At 34.8% G+C, this 25130-nt stretch overlaps 1 protein-coding gene across 1 annotated transcript; it reads right to left on the bottom strand.

The window, feature by feature from the left end:
* Positions 1 to 2615: 2615 nt before the first annotated feature.
* LOC123560145 (hibernation-associated plasma protein HP-27-like) lies at positions 2616 to 16108 on the bottom strand. Its single transcript, XM_045352405.2, has 4 exons — positions 15920 to 16108; positions 15148 to 15516; positions 4522 to 4730; positions 2616 to 3453 (listed from the first exon to the last, which is right to left on the bottom strand). Exons 2-4 carry the CDS (start codon positions 15443 to 15445, stop codon positions 3208 to 3210), a joined length of 753 nt encoding a protein of 250 aa, XP_045208340.1. The 5' UTR covers positions 15446 to 15516; positions 15920 to 16108; the 3' UTR covers positions 2616 to 3207.
* Between the last annotated feature and the right edge of the window lie 9022 nt (positions 16109 to 25130).

The raw sequence follows: 25130 nt of genomic DNA, 5'->3' as shown, positions 1-25130 counted from the left end.
GAAAGCCATGTTTTTGTATGGATGTCTGCATCATGTATTATACATAGACAAAGTTAAACAAAGTGAAAAAGAGGACAAAACAAACAAATAAAGGAAGACAGTTGGTTACAGTTTTGTAAACAGCTGGACACAGTCTTGGAGACAGTTTGACACAGTCTTGGAGGCAGATGGACACAGTCTTGGAGTCAGTTCGACACAGTCTTGGAGCGGTTAGTGAAAAAAACACCACTGGGGAGTTAAATCCGGCTAGCGATGGAACAGTCTTAACACATTTTTTTTCCAAAACCACATAAAAGTATTAAGTCAAAGAGACAAATATCCTGCTGGTTGTTCCTATTTGATATGTACAGTGCTTTTGACGTTATACTTTTTGTAGTTTTCGACCATCCTAAAGCGGTGTCACACTGTGCAGGTTGCAGAAACATACCCTGGTAGTTTAAACCGGTAAATGGTGTGCACCAAACCTCAATCTTATTTGCTGCCTTGCTCCACATTACTGGAAAGTGTAAATAAAAGTAATCCTCTTACACACGCACTCGTAACAGAAGTAGAAATATATAATGTCGTTCATATTAAAGAGGATTTAACAGATCTGAAATTTAACAATGCCATCCAATTAAGCGTAAATGTATCGTGCGTAATAAATGTATTTTTCGAATGATGTAGTCCATGTTTACAAGAAAAGAAGCGTTTGATCTTTGGCGTGCAAAGGTGCTATATCCTGGCGTATATCTGTGATGTTGAAACTGGAGCTAGGTTAATGTAAAATCGACTGGGCAATCACATTTAAGCAACATTTTAGGACATTATATTGAATGAACAAAAGAACTCATTACATAGAGTTAGATCTGTATTAAAAATGAATATTTTATTATTGCTATGAAAGTACCCTTTAAATTAAAAGTATTAAAAATTGGACTTTTTCCTAAAACAAAAAATGATTTTTAGTTTTACATTTGATATTTCCACAAACTGGACCCAAAGGCAAGTCTTAAAACAGTATGTAGCTTCCGAATTCTTTTATTTCTCATCTATCCCGGTTTTGCAACCAAGATATGTAAAAATAGGTAGTTAATAATTTTACAAACTTGCATTTCTAATTATCATTTTTTTGTTGGATTTAACGTCATATGGCGACTTTCCACCTTTAATGGTGGAGGCAGACCCCAGGTGCCCCTCGGTGCATTATTTCATCACGAGCGGGCATCTGGGTAGAACCACCGACCTTCTGCATTTCTAATTAAGTTTGGTATATATAATACAATAGTTCTTATATATATTTATATCATTCCATAGGCAAAATATGCTTATCAGATTTACAAATATGCTAAAAGAACTCTATCTTGGTTGAGCAAACAGGATAGGAATATTAAAATTTTAATAATAACTCCAGTGAAAATCTAGCATGTATTAAACACTCACTGAACAATAAGTGTAAATGATCACTTGTTAAACTTCCGAACAAATCCATTACTTGGTCAAAATCTGACTAACCACCTTTAACCATGTGACAAAGTTTTTTTTTTAATGCAACGTTCGTTTTTATCATATTGTGTTATGCGCGTTCAATGCGAACAGACAAATAATTCAAACAAGCCTAAAAGGAAGAGTGCTTATGGACTGATTACACCAAACAGGAAGTGACTATTCGGTGTTACATGAGAAGTACTCCAAATGTAGTTCCAAGCTGTTGATACACTCTGGTATAATAAGTCATATGAGGATGTGGCAGTTATAATTTTGGCTTAGTTTTATTGCTTATTGTATTGAAAAAATATCTAGACCATTTTCATTGTGAATTTCCAGGTTTTAGTTTTATTTGTAGAGAAAATGTCTACATACGCGTAATTGTTAAACGGCTGTTTTCATGGGAGCATTTTCAGAGGGTGGTGTTTTTCAGAACAGATTATTTTTCTTATATGTAGCATAACATGTCAATGTTTCTTTTATTTGTGGTAAGAAGACATGATATACTAAATGACCATATATAGTTTTTATACCATTGAAATGCTCTAAGGCACTGAAAATGAGGTCTCAAGATTTCATTGTCCATATGAAATAAAGAAGGAACTGAATTGGTATAACGTAACCTATCAATTTAGTAATAAATATATTTAGTTCTTTACACGTTTAATACTATAATATCGTTATTGCATGTTTGTTTCCTGTTATAGAATCTGCTGTCGGAATTCGGCAGCTTTTATAACACGACAAAACATGCGTTCTCCCTGCATAATAATTTTCATAGAATTTGAGTGGTTTATATAGTTTAGTTAGAAATGATATGGTATTGTGATTATTTTTGTAAAATATTGTGTATATATTTGCCAAAAAATATAAGTCATATTATGCTGATATACTTTTGATAAACTTCAAGTTATGCGATACATATTAATATCTTTTAAACATTTAACATAAACATATGTTTAAATAAAAATCACATTGCGCTTATATTTGTTATGATGTTAATATCCAACTCGCTTTGAATTTAACAAAATTCAGCTTACACTTGGAACTGTGTCGTAGTTACCTTGGAGTCGCCAAAGGGTGAGTACATCTTTTCAACGTTAAATGGAAAACATATAGTATTCAACAATATTTCAAACATGCTTATGTCTTTTTTTATTAAAACGTCCAATAACAATAACAATTTTCTAACGAGATATAATGTATAATACACAGCTAGCATATGAAAAAAAAGGATAAACTTATCTCCGGAGACAAAAAATGCTAACCAAAAATCGCAAAATTTAATTTACAAAAAGTAAACATATAAAATATATCTAAACAAAAGCAGTGTCCGTTCCAAATAGTTTTCACTGACACTAACTCACTCACAAAGATTTCAGAATACATGTAACTATATCAAGTAAATCTAAAACTATGTACAACTCGCCTTTTTTCCCTGTTTTCAGGAAATTCTTTACTATCTGCTTCCATCCAAAACTAGGAATATACGCTTCCAGAGTGACAGATAAAAACATCCAAATGAGTACTCGGTGTAATACATAAAAATCTCATACTCTGAAATCTTAATTATTCTTTCGTTTCTGGAAAGAAGTTATGGACAATTTCAATGCATTTCCTATCGTGTGGAAGTATATTATGTATAAAAATCTGTACCTTTAAAAAGTGGCTCATAATTTCAAATGTCTTTTTCAGTAAAATACATTAAACTACATTTATATCTCAATCGTTTTGCATGATTTATATCACATCTTTCTCATCTACTTCGTTGCTCCCCTCATATTCTAAGTCAAATAAAGAATACCCAGAAAACGACGAATACATGTAGCCATGGATATATGGCGCACGCTTTAGACGCACGAGCCAGACCTGGTCCCCGGATGTTAGATTCAAGATGGCTGTGTTCGACGATGTCGCCCAGAACGGTATACTCTCCGCCCAAATCGTCTCCACCATCGTCCCGTTGTTCATCAGCATCGCAGCAGCCTGGATAGAAAATTATAAGTAACACTTAGACATGTGTATGCAAAAATAACTGGCATAAACAGTGAACGTATTTCCAGTAATGTTTTTGTTTTTACATTTTCTTAGGTTGAAGACTTCATGACAATATTACGTTGCTTTCAGAGCCCATATGATCAATGATGAGTATCTACAACACTGACAAGAGGAATAAAATAGCTTTGGCTGCAAATAAAGTGTAAGCTAATTGATCAGGCAATCTGACTAAAGTACTTGATCTTCTAAACGAAGATCTGAGAACGACCCATTCACATTCGTCTTCTGTATATTTTGGATTTCCATTATTGCTATTTTTATGTTATCCAATCAGACGACTTGTTCGATTGTCAAAGGATAAGAAAAATATGCGGTTATTCCAGGACTCGAACCCGGGACCCCTCGTGTACAAAGCAAGTGGCCTACCGACTGAGCTAACCGGCTATCTGATACATTACGACATAAGAATTGTAAATATCAAAAGTCAATGCTACATGTAGATTTGCAAGATGTTGTAAGCTAGGCTCTGAATGGCTAGCGAAAGAGCCGTCAGAACGAGGCAATGAATAGGTCGTTTTCAGATCCTATGCGTAGCGTAATATAGGAGATGTACTTTAGTCAGATTGATTGATCAGGTTAAGATTTAATGATTTTCAGGTGAAGATAAATACTATATATGTAGACCACAATATTATATGAATACTCCAATTGTATTTTGCTGACACGGTTAACGGTAAATTGTGCCTAAATCAGTTATTCTAATCGTTTTGCAATTAGCTGACTGTTATAAGAGGTACCTTCATTTATTGATACATACATCAAATTTCTGTATCATTCAATTTCTAAATGATTAAATGATTAAACTACTAAATTATTGAATGACCTGTTCCAGTTGACACGCTTTTATTGTATCTTGTCTTATTTATCAAAGATAACTAAGGGCAGTTCATAAATCTTGTCCTTTAGACATTAAACTTGTAAACATCATTTTAATTTTTAGTAATTAAGACAGTGACGTCAACGGTTTGCCTTGAGAACGACTTTAATATTGTGTACCTTTTGTCTTCCCTGGGCCGCAATCACGACCGTAAAATGATACAGTCCAGAGAAGGGAATGGTAACCCTGCCTGTTTGTTTATCGTATGCCCCTCCAACATTTGTGAAAACTTTATCGAAAACAAGATCAGTATCTTCATCAAGTTTTCCTTTGTTTTCGCCTAGGCCAGCAAAGAATGCCATGCGATATGTTTTATTTACCGACTTACCTGAAACAAATAAATTGACACGATATAATTTCATATAATTATGTTCTAAACAGATATACTCCATTACACTTGTGAGAATTGGCAACATGGTATTTATCATTTCTGGTACTTAGGGATCATGCGGTACATCATAACAGAGTTCCGATAACGCTAGGGTGTGTGAGTGGCACTTGACATTTTATTTTCATTCTTCTTATGAACAGACTAAATTTAACCGAGTCTGCGATATTTTGTTTTGGTGCAAAGGATTTTATTAGACATCTACTTATAAATCTGACCCTGCTCTTGTCGATCTTTTGATAAATATTCTTTCTTATTTGTTTTTAGACCGAGTTTTGTCAAAGTTTAAAAGATGGCCCCAAATAGCGCTTAGATGTTAGCACAGAAATGGATGTATTAAAAGCCACAGCAATTCGGAGTAAATGCCCATTTTTTACGCTTTGTAGAATATAACTTCAAGGATAATATTCGTCGTCACAACATAAATCTGCTTTCACAATGTTACGAACAATCCTGTTGATTTAACGAATAAACGTCAGTTCTGCTAAGTTCTAATATTCTCTTGTGTCAATTGTGATATAAAGATGGTAAATGCTATAATAGGATCAAAGCGCTTATAATTGGACCATGATGCTATTGTTTAATTGTTATTCTAATCAGTCAGACTTAACGTTTCTCCCTTAAAATAGCAATTATGAGGCATCACGTTTTTACAATTGTCTGGAATAATTTTGTCCAACTTTGAATTGAAACTGTTAGCTTTTTATAGAATTTTATTTGTGAATGTAAGGTAAGGTATTATGGTACATTCAGGCCTACGGGAACAAGCTTTTCCAAGAACTGAATTGCTTACCGTTTTATTATTAAACGTGTATACCTGTAATTGTGCTATTTTATAATTCCTATACATTAGTCCCTGGACATTTTAAGATTATATTAACGATGCTTATTAAATGATTTTTAATTAAACTAAGCTTAATATTTTAAACCTAACATTTATCTATCAGGAAAATAGTGGAAAATATTTTATTGCAAGTCGTGTCCGAATTCAAGAGTGGTTGTAATGTAGTTCATGTATCATTGTATGGCTGATACAAAAACTTGCGTTACATTCTAACTGTAATGTTTACAATTTATTTCTGTTGATTTACTGAATAATTTACCAAAAGCAACAACTTCAGTATGTTCCTTTGAACTTTAACTTAACTTGAAGTTAATTTTTTAAACTTTGTTTATCTGATTTGATAAATTTGAGTGCGTCTCTTATACATCCATTGAATATTGGATGTTTATTATATACCTATATAAATTCTGCTCAAAGTTTCATGTGTGTGCTTTCAGCAGATAATTTGATCCTTGAAAAAAGATTTTTAAAGAATAGTTCTAGAACCACTCCACAAGCATAAATTGGTCCTGAATTCCGCCTAAGTCGATGCAGGTTGTGGGGGAGTGAGTGACGTTTCACATCTTTTTATGAAAAGTTATAAGCAAACACACTCTGCTATTATTTTGCTATGTTGCAATCTATGTTCCCGGATGCACTTCTAACGATTTTTCCCCTGGTTTTTAAATTCATTCATAATACAGATTCAAGTACATAATTAATAATTCGGCATTTGGGTTTATTGATTACTTGTAAATGCAGCATTAGAGTTTATTGATTTATAATTAGACACTACAGAGGTCATTGATTTATAAAGTGTTAGAATGTATTGATTACTTCCGCTCTTACCAGATTGTCCAGTGTCCAAAACTCATAAATCTTAGCATATTGACAAAAGTCCATTGTATGTAATTACCTTACCATTATCCTTATCCTATAAGAAAGAAATCATGTTTACTTCAGTCAGTTGTCCTTTCATAACGAAATACTGGTCAGTGATCAGTGATTAGATTAGCCGATCAGCTGATCCGTTGTGAATTACGCCTTGTGAAATGTCCTCTATATTCATGCCATGCAAATAATATCAAACGAAGGAATACAGCTGTATAGATAAGAATTCATTTTATTATGAAACATTCCAATAACTTGTTTGTACTGATTGTTAAAACGAAATATAGTAGTGAATACAACTCTATTCTATGAAAATGTTATACAGAACTTGAATCTGTTTGGTTTTACATAGACTAACATTTGGAGTTACATAATTTAATGTAATGGTCAAAACTCTATGATTATGTTAAGCGACACAAAAGATTTGTACATACAAATCGCGGGCTTAGCGCAAAACGGTTGTAACTTAATAATATATGAAATAAAAAAAGAGTTACAACCGTTTCGCGCTAAGCTCGCGAAATGACACATTCTGGCGTTGAACACCATTGCCCAATTTGATCATCTTCTATTGAAACTGCTTTTATTATAATTTATCATACAGTCGCACGTGATGTAAAATATATGCAATTATAAATCTATATTGATGATGCACTAAATACAAATCGAATAATAATAATAATAATAATAATAATAATAACAATATGTGTTCCTATAGCCTTTTATTAGAATCTTAATTACAAGTATATGTATCAATCGAAGTTTTGAGTTTTAAAAATAGAGCTCTTGAGATTCTTGTCGACAATAAAGAATTGAACGCTATATTTTGTGCGTTTAGACGGGTATAAACCACACTGTGTTTCTTGAAATCCTTGAATCAAGCTGTCGTAAATGACGACAGAGGGCGCGTGCAATTTCGCGGAAAGGACGCCTTTGAGTTTGTGCACCAGTGTTGTTAATACGTAAATACACGTCTGGTAAATGTAAATCGAGGGCTGAGCGCGAAACTATTGTATCTTGTTCTTTATTCATATACAGTTACAATAGTTTCGCGCTCAGCCCACGAAATGTAAATGTTTGATAATAATTGAAAATTACTGTAAAAGGTTATAGTCGTATAAACGAATTTTGATATTTTCATATATAGCGTTTTTTTTATAATTTTGAATATACTAGTAGACCCTCTTTGGTATCATTAGAAGGTATGCATTTAAGGCTTCCTTCTTGAATCTATTAAAACATATGACATTTGTTTGTTTGTTTTGGGGTTTAACGCCGTTTCCCAACAGTATTTCAGTTATGTAACGGCAGGCAACTAAAAATACCTAACAAGTGAAACTGGATTCTATACCAGTACAAACCTGTTCTCCGCAAGTAACTGCCGACTTGCGGAGAACAGGTTTGTACTGGCACATAATCCATATGACAAATGTCAAGGTAGTAAAATTTCATATTTTCTGTTTATACTGTTATTATTAAGGAATGAAATACATCTGAAAATCTAATTTCGTAGTGCCTATTTGGTTATGCATTGAGAAGCTACTTTGTGAATAATTATTGTTTTGCCCTTTTTTCTGTGCATATTGTCCTTGTTCTTAGTTCTAAACAATGACATGCTGCTCGGAACAAGGCTTTCGGGGCATTTTGAATTAAGGAGCCCATTCAATATAATTATATATGTACACAGTCAGTTCGGGTGGTACAAATTATTAGAAAACAGTAATGTATTGTACACACAGTGACAGGCATGCCAATCTGTTAATGTTTTATTATATGACATCAGAAATAAATAACTTTCCATAATTGCTTTCTTTAAGTTTCGACTTCAGCTCTAACATTTAGTGTTGCACTAGCACGAACTATATAAGTCATATAATGATATTCTCTATGTATAATACTTACTGCGTATAAGCTTCATGGAACTACATTGAGATTTCAAGATTTTATTACAAGTCTAAAACAATGATAAAAGACATTTTGTTACAAATGCTTCTATAGAATACATTATTTCTTTCCCCTATGTTGAATAAAAACGTCACTTTATTACAAATGCTCCTCCAAATGACATTATTTCCATTAGACTAAAACACATGTATCAAAATAACGTTATCCTTGGACAAACAGAATGATGCGATGGAGGAATGTTTTTTATAATCTTTTAGCTTTTTGTTGAGAGAGCATTCAAGTGGATTTAAAAGGATATGCGTAGTAAATTTTCCATTAATCTTTAAGGATGTTGGTGGAAACTAAGAGTTGAACCATTTTCCTTAAATAAGAATAAATGAACTTTGTTCACCCATTGTCTACGCTGTTGATATATAAAACATGTTGTATAGTTCGATGTTGTTTGTGATCATGAGCAAAATAGAACGAAAGTTCGGTTTTACACAGATTTAGACCTGCTATTTCAGCAAATGGTCCATGCATGTTCCAGCACTGTTAGATATTGGAAGAACATAATTTCTGTATGAATTCTCCAAAGGAGGCATTTGTACCGATAAATATTCGCAATAAAAATAGTTTTGGGTCACGTGTATTATTACATGGCTGAACATTCCGACTAAAAGTTGGAAACGCCCACGTAGGATTTTCAATTTCAAGATAAAAGAAAGTGTTTGTGTGTTATTGGCTTAGCTTAATAGCAGTTGTGTAACTTAAACAACTGGTTCCAGATTCTGTTTTAAAACTGACTAATTTTCAAAATTGATCAAAAGTAGAGGTGAAAGGAGAGGTGGAAAGACTTTATACGATTTTGTCCCTGATGGAGTCAGAATAGATCGTTCCGGATCAGCCAGGGTCAGTGTAGAGTTAGATTTATCAACGATTATAGTGATAAACGAGATTTATTCCGCACTGTAGCAAAGTAAATTAATAGGTATTAACCTACTGTTTTCGTCCCCGTTGCATACTTTTCAACGTTTTGTGTTTATCAAACTATATTCCGAGTAATTTATTGTTGGTTATTTTCTTACAATTATTATGTCCCTGTGAGAAGCACACCATGTTTGCTAACGAGATTGTTATAATTACGTTCTGGTCATTGATTGCTAATGTAATTCTTTGTGAATAATGCAAGGTGCAACGTTGATTTTATTCATGTCAAGTAAATACAAATCAAAAGTTTTTCCGCCGCCAGAAATGTATATTCAGATCAGCCGTAATGAATGTCCTTTTAATGATCTCAAAAATGGGGTCATCTGCAGGTCATGGCAATCTCAATATATTAAATTATATCCTAAAAAATCTAACATCTATAGTTTATGCAAACTAACCACACTTTCCTAACCAGAATCCTAACAGGAGTAATGTAAACACTTTTCCATTTACTCATCTCTATAAAAGGTTATCAGCTCACTGAATAGCTGATTATTTGTTTACATGTTATGTACGCGGATATTGATGACGTCATACACAACCTGTTTTTACAATTTGATATTAAGAAAAAGCATAATTCCACAAATCTCCGATAATCGTGGTAATCCTACATCACCACCAAATTATAAAATTCTTAAGTCAAATGTACCACATGAAAGGCGAAAATTGTAGAAAAAATGTAAACAAAAGGATCGTGTGAATTAGGTCACTCATCCGTGATGGTTGTAACTTACGGTGTGTTACGAAGATGGTCGAAACGTGTCACGTGACCCAAGTTTTTTTTCTTATTTTTAAAAAAAATAATAAAATATATATAAATAGAATATTTTATCATTTTAATAAAGTATTAGTGTATCACACATCTACGAACAAAAGCAATCTGTACAGGATCGAAAACCTGTCACGTGACTTGCTCCATGTCCCACACGCGAAAATGTTTTAGCATACCAATAAACCCACCGCCTCCTGGCGGTGGGTTATCACATATGTGTTGATGCTTGCTCCTATACAGACTTATTGTAGCTGTCTGAACATTTGAACGCTCATTATCACGAAAATATTCCGGCGACTTACTACTCAAATTTATGTTATCATTTTTTTAATAATAGTTTTTTTGTGTTAAAGAAGTTACAGCCCTTAGCCCACATTGTGCAGAAATAGCAATTAAACATACCAGCTTTCTACGAATAAACCCGATAAAGCATCTATTTAGTTGTATGTTTTTATCTACGTATGAAGTTTATTTCTATGTAATGGTAAAGCCCGTATCATTCTTTTTCCAGAGATATTTAAAGAAAGATCAGCTAACATTTAAACAATAATACGTGAATAATGAAACAAAAGTTCATTTTTATACATAGACTAATTGCACTAGATGACACCTTAAAATAATACATTATTTTCAGAATTGTTCATTTTTAAGCTATCTTTGGAGATATCCTATCTCCTACGAAAATGCCTAAGGAGAAGAAAAACACAAAAGCTGATTAGTACGCTCTAAGACTATAATTACTAGTTCTCAATTTAAATAAATAATGGTAGGACAGCGAGAGAATGGTTTGTGCAGTTTCTCCGAACCGAAGTATTTTGAAAGGAATATCATCCATCAACCTTTAACCTCTTAAGAAAATTACAGAAGTTAATATTTGTGTGTGAGACTTCCTTAGTTTAGGTATACATAATTTTGGAGTTTTTGAAACGAGTGTTTCACGTCTTCCAAATTCAAATCAATTAGCATACAGCCTACAGATTAACGACTATTGTGATTGCTGAGGGTGAGGTAATAACCTTAATAAATTTACAAATGCATCAAAACCCTAGACGTTTTGGAGAATTACGAGTCTATTAGTCTTTCAAGTTATAAAGTAAATTGACTTTTTATTACAGGTGCACACTCAGACACTATAAACGCAATCAAAATGCTATTAATGCATAAAAAACACTACTTGCTAGTAAATACAGACTAACCAAACGGGGAATTGTTATAAAAATGTTATTTCAACCCTTTTATCTATTTGAGGAGAATAAGTACACTTGCAAAACTGTTCAACAATTTCTGAAATAAAGTACTATTAGGACCTCTCCCTTCTGCATGCAGCTTTTTATCATGGCACACGTCATATGTCTAAATTATTTCACTTATCGTGAAAATATTGCGATGCTGGTATAATTGGAAGTCATAATAGAAAAGCATCCATTCTATTAGACGTCTATAATGTTTCCTATTTCTCAACAATTTCTCTTTACGCTGAGACCATTTTAAGAAAGAATGACATGAATACTTTTGTTATTACGGAATAATTGTCAGTTGAATGATGATCACTCATATACTAATAAAAGCTAGTTTTGTAGATAATGATAGAATGACCTGAAAAGGGTAAATGTAATAAATGAGTCATTCCTTCCGGAGAATTAAAAACACATTGTAATGGATATCATTATCTTCAGTAAAGAAGTAACTTATCTATAAACTGTCCAAGGTCCGTAGTATTACGTTTGCTAATATCATTACTTCCTAAAGTCATTTGTAGGTTCGTTTATACCCTCTTACGTCAAATGTACATTCATCGGTAACATAAACTGTTAAATGCTTTATCACCATGATAAGACAGCACTGGCGTTACAAATGAAAGCATTCAAAGCAAGTGGTAACTGTTACTTTGTTCACATTGATATGAATCTATGTAAATTGTAAATTGATTGGACTTTTAGAATTTCTCCCTGACATTTGGCATTATATGAAAATTACTGTCTGTAGTCCTTCATGTTACCCTATTTATAGTTCAGTCTAAAGAAAATGTTTTAAAATGAGTAAAGCATCTGAGACATATTTGAAATAAAATGAGGAATGAAGTCAACATTTTACACAGGTTTTTACAGATATTTGGTTCTAGTTTTCACATTATTTTTATCATTTTTCATTGTATATTACACATTCTATATCACATTTTATGTAAACAAAATTATCCTAACTAAGAACATGTATCATTAGCTAAACTGCTGGATGTTATTTTCAAAAACTTAAGTATTTGTATAATACCTTTTATGTTTGAAATTGATGCATGTCTAATTGTGATGGACCTGAACTTTCTGTGAGGGTATCGGGTCCCATTATTAAAACAGATTTAGTCATGTGTATTGATGAAAAAAGTCTTTGTAGGCCGAGTTTTGCCCGCCTGATTGGTTGTTAGGAGAAAATCATATATTTAGTTTTTCTTTCACGTTTGAGGACTATTTTTATTTTGGCTTCAGTTTATTGGTTAATTCACAGTTGTTCCCATTAATTCTGTGTACGCTCATTTCTATATGAAACAAGACCTAACAAGTAAAATAAAATGGTCCTTAAACACAAAAAAACTATGCTAACTTTATACACTCATTACTTAATTTACATCATATATATAATATTTGAAATACTAAAGTCATTGCTTTATTGTAACGTTACAATTTTGCATGCTTGATATTCATCAGGGAAAACATAGAACGGTAACTTGGCTCAGCGTGTATTATTTATATGCTAACACGTATAAAAACATCAATGAGGCTGCAGCTGGTACCACATACGATACAGATATATCACACATATCAGTATCAGTGAGAAAAATCTGCCCGTAGTGTATTACATGCTGTTAAATAATTTCCTGTAATATATAACGTGCCACATGTTCTAGCACTAAATCTATTCTTGCGACAAACGATCAGTTATATAGACATGGTACACAGTTAACTAACTATAGCTATTAAACCAACTTTTGTGACAGAGGTTCTATCAGTCTGACAGTTATGTTCTTGGCATTTTGTTTTATATTTTACTCGCTGCACTTGGTTGTTTTCCTCTTTTCTTGTTTTGATATCTTATTTTATGTAAAACTACACTACAAACTAGAGCAAAACTCAACATAATCGGACAGCGTCTACATGTTGACGTCTTGTGATCCTTTTGTGTATTCTTTCGGAATTCGATGTTTCTATAACGCCGTTCAGCTTTTATTTACAGAAGCTGAAACCCCTCTTTAACAAATTGACTAATTTTGCATAATAATCACTTACCCTGAATGAAAATACAGAATATGTTTTTAGATTATAGCCTCTCACAGATTTTTGCTGAGGTTATCCAGTACTTAAGATTATAGTAATTAATACAAATGCAACTTGATGTAACTTCGTAAATTTTGACATTTTTGCTCGATATATACTGAAATTTTATTAGAAAGTGAATTGCCTATCAACATATCCTATATTCTTTTTTACAAAATAAGACGAATGAAGAAAAGAACAAATAAACAAACGATATACCAGTCAAAATGTTAATGTTTTCGTATGTTATAAAAGAATTACAATTTTAGTTTAGCCCCAGACACATTTTCACATTTCGCTGATTTGTGCGACTTGTTTTTAAACGTTTTGTTCTATTTTTTCTACCTTATATAAGTACGTAGTTTATGAGCTTGTTTAAAGAAGAAATACAAAGCTTTTCTTTCCGTTACGAAAACCTAGAATAATGCCTAGTTGTCGTTATGTGGTAATATAATGTTGATGGCATTACATTATAAATTATCCATTGTATGTAGTGTTAAACAGTCAGCGCAACTGTATTTTGCAAGGCTAATTTTGACAATAGATAGCTTTAGATGAAAAAATTAAAATGATAACATAAAATAAAGCAGCCAAGCCATGTAAAGCCTCAAATTGATATTTGGCGCATTGTTAAAAGTAAGCACACGAACGTATATATTTCATTTCACCATGTGATTGAAAATATGTACATCTACCACAACGAAATATTCCAATAAAATCTACATTGCGGAATTTTTTCTGTATATACAAAAATGCCATCAAAGCGTTCGATCTTCCCGTAAAAGCTTATAGCGAAAATTGGCCGGACGATTAATGTTTTAGCATCGATCTAGCGAAATACCAAGCACACCTAGTTTTAATGGCTGAATTTCTTTTGGATACAGTAATGCTTTAAAAATATATGGTTCAATAAACTTTGTTGTTTGAAGTTAATAGACACATTGTAGTCCTCGACGTAAAGACAGCTCTTGCTAAAGTTCTTCAATACACACTTTTAAGATGATTCACATTGGTATATAACCTCAGCAAGTTAATTCAAAACTATGATTTATTTTCAACACTAACTCTTCATACACTTGAATAAAACACACAGAACAATATTCCGAGTAATAGAGCCTCGTTCCGAGAGAACTATACAACAGCGATAATAAAAACTTATGTTTTTGACGTTTTCATAGCCTATGCAAAAAGCCGGAATGAGATATTGACCTACAGGTTAATATAATCACCGATGCCAGGGAACAAGGAAATAAACGTATGGATACGACTAATGTATGTAGAAAGGCAGATTCGTCGAGACTTCTGTAATTCAATTGTGACAACATTATATCAGACATGAATACAAAGTACAACTGTTTGCACACTATATTGAAAACTTGCGCCTTTAATGTATTTGAACAAACGTTATAGACATAAGGAGAAATCTGCAAGAGAAAACTATATATTCAAAGTTCAGGATTTCAGTAAATGGGGTTTCCAGACGCAGAGATTAGTAGATATTGAAAAATTTGCTATTTGACGTCTGTATGATTGCACTGAGAAAGGTGTTACATTTGTCTTATACGACGAAATTACCATTTTGAAAAAATCACTGCAAATACGAGACACATATCCATCTTATTAAAAAGATACACGCTTAAAACAGATACTATATTGAACTAGCTATAGAGTAAAAATATTTTTTGCACTGACCTGGTAATCCTGGTGTTCCCGGTGTGCCGGGCGTACCCGGCTTCCCCGGGTCACCCTTTGCTCCCTGACGACCGGGTGGCCCTTTTGGTCCTTTGATTGGCAATTTGACAGGAGTACTACCTGCTGTTTCGCCTTTACAAGATATCTCCAGCTCGCATTGTCCAACTCCAGAATTTAACCGGTCATCCCGTACCGCGCGGCGTCCGGAATGTCGATTACGTTCTCGACGTGACGAATCTTTCTTGCATGTTATGAAGGCAAACAAAACAAAAGGCACGACCAAGACAAATGGCTTCATTTCTGTTAACAATTTCACTTTTGACTTACTGAAATATATAGTTAATGTCTACAATCCATCGGCACTAGAGCCTGCAAGATAAAAGAGATGTCATACAATTAATATAACGATGCAATTTCACGGTCTTATACGATTGCTATGATTTCCTTTTGAAATTAATTTATCTAATTTCTTCTTCGTTTCCAAAATCTCACATATTCAATATTTTAGACAGTAGAACGTATTAAAAAGATAGGTAACAAAAATTGTTGATATAAACATATAGAAAGCCGCCGTTGTCGTTATAGTTATATTTAAATGCTTACGTTCTTTATTAGCGTTATAGCACATATAAAGTAAAGTAGATTTTTAGTATAAGATCCATTTAGTCGCGACTATAGAAGATGTATAATCACTGACAGAGAAAGTTTAAAGAGCATCGTTAATTAAGAAAACTAATTTTCACAAAGTAAAAAAATATCTCAGTCAACTCACATCTGTGATGAAAACAGATAGATTAGCCCATGTGTATGCTAATCAACTGTGATTGAGTCGACCTCTCCTGGACTCCCAGTGCACAATATTGGTTTAGAATCTTGTAAATTCGCAATAACGTCCGCGTTAGATCCAAAATCAATTCCCTAGACCGCGAGTTTGCTTCTTTAATTGAAGATATATTGGAGTTATATCTATAGTATTTTATGTCAAGCACATTATGCCAATTTCAGATTCGCTTACAAACGGTAATTAGACGTTATGTCATACAATAAATCATAGATCTCTTTCCTGTTCAGATAAATTGTGGATATGGAATGGAAAACGTATCTCTGTTTCCAGTCAGAATCAAAATAATTGAAAAGTTGACAGAGTGTTAGAACAACCATTTGCTGCTTGCTTACATTTTAATTAAAAATGCAGAATATTTATCTATCATATCAAAGTTAGGGGTATACCTAATGTTAATCAATATCTATAGCATTTGTTTTATTACAAAATAAATTTTAACATGGCCTTGTAGTTTCCGTTTAATTTTAGTGCAATTTGATCAAATGCAGTGTTTATAAGATGTTATAAAATTTGAAATTTTCCCACCGCCCCTTGTGTCATAGGGCTGAAGCTTAATGTGTTTAATTACAAGCGGGCCGTAAAATATAAATATACTATTTCCACCATACCCGTGTTTTTCATTTTCTTTTATGCTACATAGCACCTTATTCAGTCATATTCCTATAATCCTATCCACTATAATCCTACCCACTGTACCGTTATCCCATTCCGTCCTATACTGTTAGTTCCTAACCTATATTAACTATTCACCCATGACGTTGCCTATTGTGCTCAGGTGACAAATGCAATGCTTTGTTGCACTTGTCATTAGATCATTGTATGCAACGTTCTGTTTATGCATTACATGCATTTTCTTATTATTAAATATCTTTGATATTTACATTTGCAGGTTAGTACATTATCTCAACCTTTTGATTATCTGTTATAAGAATATCAAATAGCAGCACTTATTAATTATTAAATACATATGTATAAAGGCAGCTATACATTTAGGTATTTTTCTACGTTAGTTCAATACACGGATTTGGGTCACCTTAGTCTGGAGTTGTTTACTTGTTTTAGTCAGTCATTGTATTGTTTTAATAAGAAATGCAATGCTTTGTTGCACTTGTCATTAGATCATTGTATGCAACGTTCTGTTTATGCATTACATGCATTTACTTATTATTAAATATTTTTGATATTTACATTTGCAGACTTTGTCCTTACGTCCACACAGACGAACCCATATATTAATGCCGGCTTTGGGCTACGCCGACATTGGCGCCCAACTTCGGTTCTGTGTGCAGCTTCCACGTCTTTTAGACCACGGCTGTTTGACAGAGAGACGAGTCGAATTGATGATATTTACGATACGATCTTTGAAGATGGATTTTCCAGCGTATCTTTAGTATACAACGTCATTTGATTTAGAGACAGTTCATTGGATTAGCTGTTATGCTAATTACACATGTGATCACTGACTGCATACGTCATATCAGATTGCAGTGTTATGATTTGATATCTTATCCTCAACAAGGAATTCCTATAAACATTGTCACGTGTGCGCATTCACTTGTTTACATTTGAATTTTTGAGGTACCTCACACTTTGGAATTATTTACAAAAGACTCGAGTCGTCGTAGTTAGTGTCGTCGTCGGATGAGATCCTTCTACGTCGTTAGATTCGTTGTTCGTCGTCGTCGTTGGATGTGCCACGGAGACTTTGTAAACTTTCACTTACGGTGAATTTTGATTTGTATTATGCGATAGACGCAGTGTTTATTTTTTCTTCAGTGTTTTGTGAACTTGTTTGATAGTGTGTAAGGGTTAGTTTAGTGGTAGTAAATATATTTTAAGTGTTGGATAACTGTGTGACCGGTAAGATTTTCTTCTAGAGTCATTGTTTACATTTTTTATTTGCAGGTGTCCTAGATTTTTGCAAACCTCCGTAATTTTATACAGAACTTTTATGCTATATTAAATCTACTAGGGATTTTAGTATATGCAATAGCTGCTCACTATATATTTTTTACCATTTTCAAGTGGTTTTTACAGGAATAGGACGTTAGGATTTCACTTGCATGCACAACTAAACTCTTGATAAAAACCCTTTTGTCCTGATAATATAATCTTATAGAATTATTTTGCCTCGGAAGTGTATAATCCTTCATAGCTCAGTCGGTAGAGCGTTTGCCTAGTAATCAAGGGGACCCGAGATCGAATACAGCTCCGGCCTTACAATTTTTTGATTTCAATTTTGTCTTTCAGATTTTTTTTCTCAAGTATGTAACAATAATTTCTTTTGCAATAATTTGCTTTTGAAAATTATTGTTTGCGCGCATTTCATAATTTCTAAGCGCATATCATATATTTGCCCTTAGAGATTATTATACTTCTTGAAAGCAGTAAATTTTAGAAAACAATTCGGAAATACTATTAGTGGTTGTTTTCCTTTTACTATATACATTTGAGTTATAATAGAAAGGCATATTCTTTCGATATTAAGTAAATATTGAAAGAATTTTGAGTTCATACAGTCGCCAGAACAGTTTTCCATAACAACTTCCCGTTTTTTTTTTCATTTCGTCGAATATTTTAACTCTGAAATACAGTAAAAGTTTATAGAAATTCAGTTTTCTATAACATTTACAATCGTATTCCAGACGGATAGCACATTATATCTTTTTACGCGTAAAACGTGTTCGATTGAAAATTGAGCGTGTACCTGCAGGCGCGATAATTTGATAGTATTGGAAAGTTTGGGTGATATTTACACAAGTGAGTTGATAGCTCAGTGGATAGTGCGGTAGCGTTTGGAACTAGAGGTACCGGGTTCGAAACTCGAAATCGCCAGATTTTTTTTTTCATTTTTTTTCATAAACAAACGCGTGAACATTATAAATCACACAACACTGCATAAAAATTTATTTTTTTTAGACACACATACACAGTACACATACATCATTTTTATAATATTAACATTTAATATAAAGTGAGTGAAATATATAGAGCTAGTATAATTCTGTAGAAGGATAAACATAGCATAATATCCATTCTATCGAACGATAAATAGAAACAATTACTTAAAGCTGAAATATTACGGAATACTATACGGCCACTGTTGTGCAATTTTTAAATATCTATTTGTGTGTATCTATATTGGATTGAAAGTGAAATATTTTAAAATCACCCCAATTTTTAAGTGAAAAAAATGGCGGAAGCTCCACATATGTCGGAAAGGGAATGGAGATATAGGAGGAGAGAACAATTGAGAGAGGAGTTATTAGATGAAGGCTTATCAGAAAGACTTCAAGGAGAGGATAGGCGTAATTTGGAATTACCAACAGTATGAGGCGTATAGTATTTATTCAGATCTAGGTACAATCGATGAATACCTTCATCAGAGTACGATACAAGATATAAGAGAGCTAGAGCAAAGTAAATACGGAAGGCTTAGTACAATGTACCAGATCTCAAGCAGTACCAAAACACTCAGAAGGATTGATTGGGATCGATGAATCGTTTTTAAAAGTGCAAGACACTATGAGACAACTTAAGGCCTGTGGTGATGGAAGGCCTGAGTCAGAAACAAAACGTAGAAGTGTTGATAGAGCTAATGTGAAGTTTCGAGAAAGAGAACAGGTTGAATACCCCGAAGAAGAGTATATTAGATATGAAAATAGAAGAAGAAGTGTTGAAAATTTCCTCCCTGAGAGAGGTGAAATCAATGAAAATATAAAAAGATATCTGAATGATGGGAGTAAAGGTATTAGGCAAGACAGAGTATTGCCATCGAAAGCTGATAGTATAGTAAAGCAAAGATATTGTGATGACAGAAAAGAAGTGAATAGTGGTAAAGAAGAAGGAGTTAAAGAAAGAGAAATTAAGTCAAGTATATTGAGAATGAGACAGGAATATGACGAAATTAGGAGTCAGTCAGCTAGATTTGAAACAGAAAGTTTGAAGTTAAGAAAGCTGAAATTAGAGGAAGATAGAAAAAGTGAGTTAATGAAGGATCATGCAATGATGCTGAAAAAAGAAATAGAATTAAAACAGAAGGCAGAGGAGGAGTTGATAATAAGAATAGCAGAGTTTGAAAGTGAAGAGCTGAGGTTAAATCAGAAACGAAATGAAAATGAAGATGCTGAACATCAATTAAAAGATTTGAAAAGTCAAGATCAGGCAATGACAACAAGGTTAGAAGCATTGAGGCAGAAGGAAAATGAGTTATTAGGAAGAAGAAAGATGAGAGAAATGAAAGACACAGAAAAGGGAAATCCAAAGGAGAAGATCCAAGACACGAAATACTCGAACAAAGATAGTTCGGTTCCAGTTTTTAAACTTGGAATGCCAAAAATCCCAGATTTTGATGGGAAACATTTTGAACAATGGAGGTTTGAAATAACCTGCCTGCTTAAAGCTGGATTATACCCAGAATATGCTCTGGGGCATGCTGTCAGAAACTCTTTAAAGGGTGATACTAGACAAATATTATTGACCCTTCAGCCGACAGCTTCCACAAGAGATATCTTGAAAAAGCTGGAAGATATATACGGAAACGTGAAAACGCCCGATAAAATCATACAGGATTTTTATTCGGCTAAACAGAAAAGTTCTGAATCATGTTCGGAATGGGCAGTACGCCTGGAAGCGTTATTCCAACTAGCACTAGAGAAAGGAGAAGTAGATGAAAGTACAAGAGATAGAAAGTTGAAGGAAAGGTTTTGGAGGGGTCTATATTCAGATAAGCTGAAAGCAGATACGAGAGTTTCATATGAGTCTAGCGACAGTTTCGAAAAATTAAGGAGAAAGGTTAGGTTAGAAGAAGAAGAGGAAATTAAGGACGGATTAGAGTCAAAAGTAGGATTAGATAAAGGAAATGTACAAGTTCAGCAACACATTAGTGCGAAAAAAGAAATAGATGAGAATGTGTTATTGTTGAAGGATTTAGTAGATAGAATGAAGTCGATGGAAGGCGAGATAGAGAAGATGAGGGAAAGAGATACAGACAGAAAGATTAGACGAGATACTTACCAAAGGGGTAGAAGATCCAGAGGCGGATATAGATATGGAAATTTCGACAGAAGGAGCCACCAAAGAAACAAACCAGAACCAGATCAGAAGGAGACTAATAAGTCAGATGATAAAGATGAGACGGAACATTTAAACAGGAAGATGCATTCACCGCGGGGCTCAGTGAAAGCAGACAAGAAGTAGAAAGCCCCAAACAGAAACAGAGCTTGAGACAGAAACTTATTGGTCATTCCAATGAACATACAGTGATAATTAATAATATTGAAGTAAAAGCCTTAATTGATTCTGGGTCGATGGTTAGTACAATTTCAACAGGATTTTATAACCACATGGAAGAGAAACCAGAACTAAAACAAATTTCAGACTTCGAGTTAGATCTGAAAGGTGCAAACGGACAGGAAGTTCCATATTTAGGATACATCGAAGTCGAAGTCAAATTACCTTTTTGTGATATGACTGGATTAGCAGTACCTCTACTAGTAGTAGAGAACACTGAATACAATGATAGCATTCCTGTTATCGTTGGCACGAATATCATTCGTGAATGTGCTCAGTGGTGCAGTGCACAAAATATTGATAAAATTCCAACAGAATGGAATACTGCCTTTGAAATTATTGCACTCGAATCTGTTGGCATTGTGAAGTCAACAAAAGACTTTACTGTTAGGCCTTTTGAAGCCATTACTATCACCGGATTCGTGCGCAAACGTTATAGTACAAAAGAGGCAGTCACAGAAGCATTAAATGATACAAGCATGATGAATACTACTGTTTGTCCAAGAGTAGTTTCACTTGACAACCCCGGTCATACCACCAGAGTTCTAGTTCGCATTTGCAATCTTTCGGCAAAACCAATTAAAATCCCTGCCAAATCACCAATTTGTCAATTACAGGAAGTCAACGTCCTTCGGCAAGCTCCAATAATGAACCAGTCTTCAGATCCGTCGTTCGTGTCCATCAATCAGCAAACAGCACCTGAAAAAGAAAACAGAAATATTAATGAACAAAATAATAATGGAAAGGAGGATGACATCAAGAAATCATTTGGAGTAGATATCGAGATGTCAGATATGACTCCTGATCAGAAACAGAAACTTCTGAATGTATTTCAGAAATGGCATTCAATTTTTCCATCAAATTCTTTGGATTTAGGCCATACATCAGCAGTCAGACACCATATTAAACTCAGCAATGAAACACCATTTAAAGAGCCTTGTAGGAGAATACCTCCAGCACTCTTCAATGAAGTGAAACAACACCTTCAGGATATGATAGATGTCGGTGCTATAAAAGAGTCGAAGAGTCCTTGGTCCTCAAATGTTGTCATAGTCAGAAAGAAAGACGGAACGATTCGCTTCTGCCTGGACTTCAGAAAATTAAATTCTCGGACAATAAAAGACGCTTATGCCATACCCCGTGTTGAGGATACACTTCATTTGTTATCTGGGTCAAAGTACTTTTCGAAATTGGACCTCAAGTCCGGGTACTGGCAAGTTGAACTCGCGGAAGAGGATAAGGAGAAGACAGCATTTCAAGTTAGCGGCATAGGTTTTTACGAATGCAATAGGATGCCGTTTGAATTATGCAATGCACCTGCGACATTCCAACGCCTAATGGAGCGTTGTATGGGCCAGCTCAACTTGAAAGATTGTCTTGTCTACCTCGACGACATTATCATCTTTAGTACAGACATAGATAGTCATATTGAACGTTTAGATGCCGTTTTCCAACGTCTGGCAGAATACAATTTGAAAATCAAACCATCCAAATGCGAATTTTTCCAGAAGAAAATTTCTTACCTTGGACATGTTATATCCGAAGAAGGTATCCAGGCTGATCCGGCTAAAATTGAAACTGTGAAATCATGGCCTATTCCAAAATCTGTAAAAGAAGTTCGTCAATTTTTAGGATTTGCGGGATACTACCGCCGCTTTATAAAAGGATTCGCTAATATAGCCAGGCCATTGAATGATTTGTTAATTGGTCATCCTACAAAGAAACAGAAGAAAAATCAAAATAAAGTTAAAAGAACACCATTCAAGTGGGAAGAACCTCAACAAAAAGCGTTTGACAATTTGAAAGCACAACTTACAAATCCTCCAGTCTTAGGTTTTGCAAACTACAGTTTACCTTTCAAGGTCCACATAGACGCTTCATCCATTGGTCTCGGAAGTGTTTTATATCAGCTTCAAGATGGCAAGGACAGGGTAATTGCATACGCGAGTCGGAGTCTGAAGGCTGCGGAACGTAATTATCCAGCTCACAAACTCGAATTTCTCGCCCTCAAATGGGCTGTGACAGAAAAGTTTCATGACTACCTGTATGGCGGGAAATTTGAGGTTGTGACGGATAACAATCCCCTCACGTATGTAAATACCACTGCCAAGCTTGACGCCACGGGTCATAGGTGGATGGCAGCATTAGCCAACTATGACTTTTCCTCAAGATACAGACGTGGCTGTAACAATGCAGATGCTGATGGACTTTCTCGTATTAAGTATGAGTCAGTTATCAAGCCTGAGGTTGTACAGGCAGTTACATTTGCTGCTATAGCAGACAATACACCTTTGACGGACACACTTCAGGATCCAAGTTCCAAATCTCCTTCAAATGATCCGAACAAGGATATTCCAAATGACCTTTTGTATGCCTATGGTCTAGCTTCAATTCATTGGGCGAAAGCACAGAGTCAGGATCAAATATTGTCCAACATTGCAAGTCATGTCAAGAACGGTACCAAACCGGCTAAGCCAATGGACCGAAATGTTTCTGCATACTTGCGTGAATTGTCAAAATGTTCAAGGGGTTCTCTACAGAAAGACAGTTGTATCTGGAGTGGAGACACTTCAGTTGCTTTTGCCTTCTACTTTGAGGGAAATAGTATTCAAGGCATTACATGATGACCTTGGCCACCAGGGACGCGATCGGACCACATCTTTATTCAAAGAAAGATTTTACTGGCCAGGCATGAATGGCTATATTGCCGAGAGCGTCCGGAATTGTGGCCGATGCATACGAAGGAAAACAAATGCATCAACAGCGGAGCTTGTGCCTATACACTCCCAGTTTCCCATGGATATCCTTTGTATTGATTATCTGTCGCTGGAACGATCAAAAGGTGGATTTGAGAACATACTTGTGCTGACTGATCATTTCAGCAGATACGCTCAGGCATATCCCACGAAGAATCAGACAGCCAAAACGACAGCCAGGATACTGTTTGATAACTTCGTGGTACACTACGGATTCCCTGCCCGTATCCACAGTGATCAGGGGCAGAACTTCGAATCCAAGCTCATTAAGGAATTATGCAGCATCGCAGGGATTGAGAAGACCCGCACCACGCCGTACCATGCCATGGGTAATGGAATGGTCGAACGATTTAACTAGACATTACTCAAAATGCTTGGTACTCTAGAAGAGCATCAAAAGTCTGACTGGAAGGCCCACGTGTCAGGTTTGGTGCATGCTTATAATGCCACTCGTCACGAAAGTACTGGTTACTCACCGTACTTTCTGATGTTTGGCCGGCATCCGAGGCTCGCAATTGATGCTTTTCTAGGGCTACCTATGGACAGTTTGTCCTCAAGCACACAGTCAGAGTTTGTGGTTAAGTTGCGCGACCGTCTCCATTCGGCATACAAGAAGGCAAGAGAAGTGGCGAGGAAAACCGCAAGCAACAACAAACGGCGATACGATGAGCGGATCCGGAGCTCTGTTCTTCATCCTGGGGACAGAGTCCTAGTACGGAATGTGTCTGTACGTGGAAAACAGAAACTGGCCGATAAATGGGAACACCACCCATATATCGTTGTGAGTCAGCCCAACGAAGATATTCCCGTATACGAGGTCAAACGTGAAGGTGCGAGGTACAAAAAGTATCGGACTCTTCATCGCAATTTACTCCTCCCGTTTATGACCTTGTCAGATGAGGAAGAGGCTGCCACATCTTCTGAGCCAAACAATTCCGCCGAAAGTCTGTCCAGTGCACATGACGTGGATGAAGTGGAATCCAGAAATTCTGAAGCCGACACAAATGCTGGTTTTGAAACAGTCGATATCATTTCGCAAGATGAAGAGGATGAAGATACACCCAGACGACCTTACCGTATTCCTGCGAGAC

This window comes from Mercenaria mercenaria, chromosome 10 (genome assembly GCF_021730395.1).
Source record: "Mercenaria mercenaria strain notata chromosome 10, MADL_Memer_1, whole genome shotgun sequence".
NCBI classification, from domain to species: Eukaryota; Metazoa; Mollusca; class Bivalvia; order Venerida; family Veneridae; genus Mercenaria; species Mercenaria mercenaria.
Note: the sequence above shows the minus strand (reverse complement) of the source record. Positions and strands in the feature narration are given on the sequence as shown.

Coding starts and splice junctions, on each gene's coding strand:
- LOC123560145 (XM_045352405.2), bottom strand. CDS start 15,445: ATGAAGCCATTTGTCTTGGTCGTGCCTTTTGTTTTGTTTGCCTTCATA. Junction 4,731..15,147: donor GGGAACACCAGGATTACCAG/GTCAGTGCAAAA, acceptor TATTTGTTTCAG/GTAAGTCGGTAAATAAAACA. Junction 3,454..4,521: donor CGGCCCAGGGAAGACAAAAG/GTACACAATATT, acceptor TTTTCTATCCAG/GCTGCTGCGATGCTGATGAA.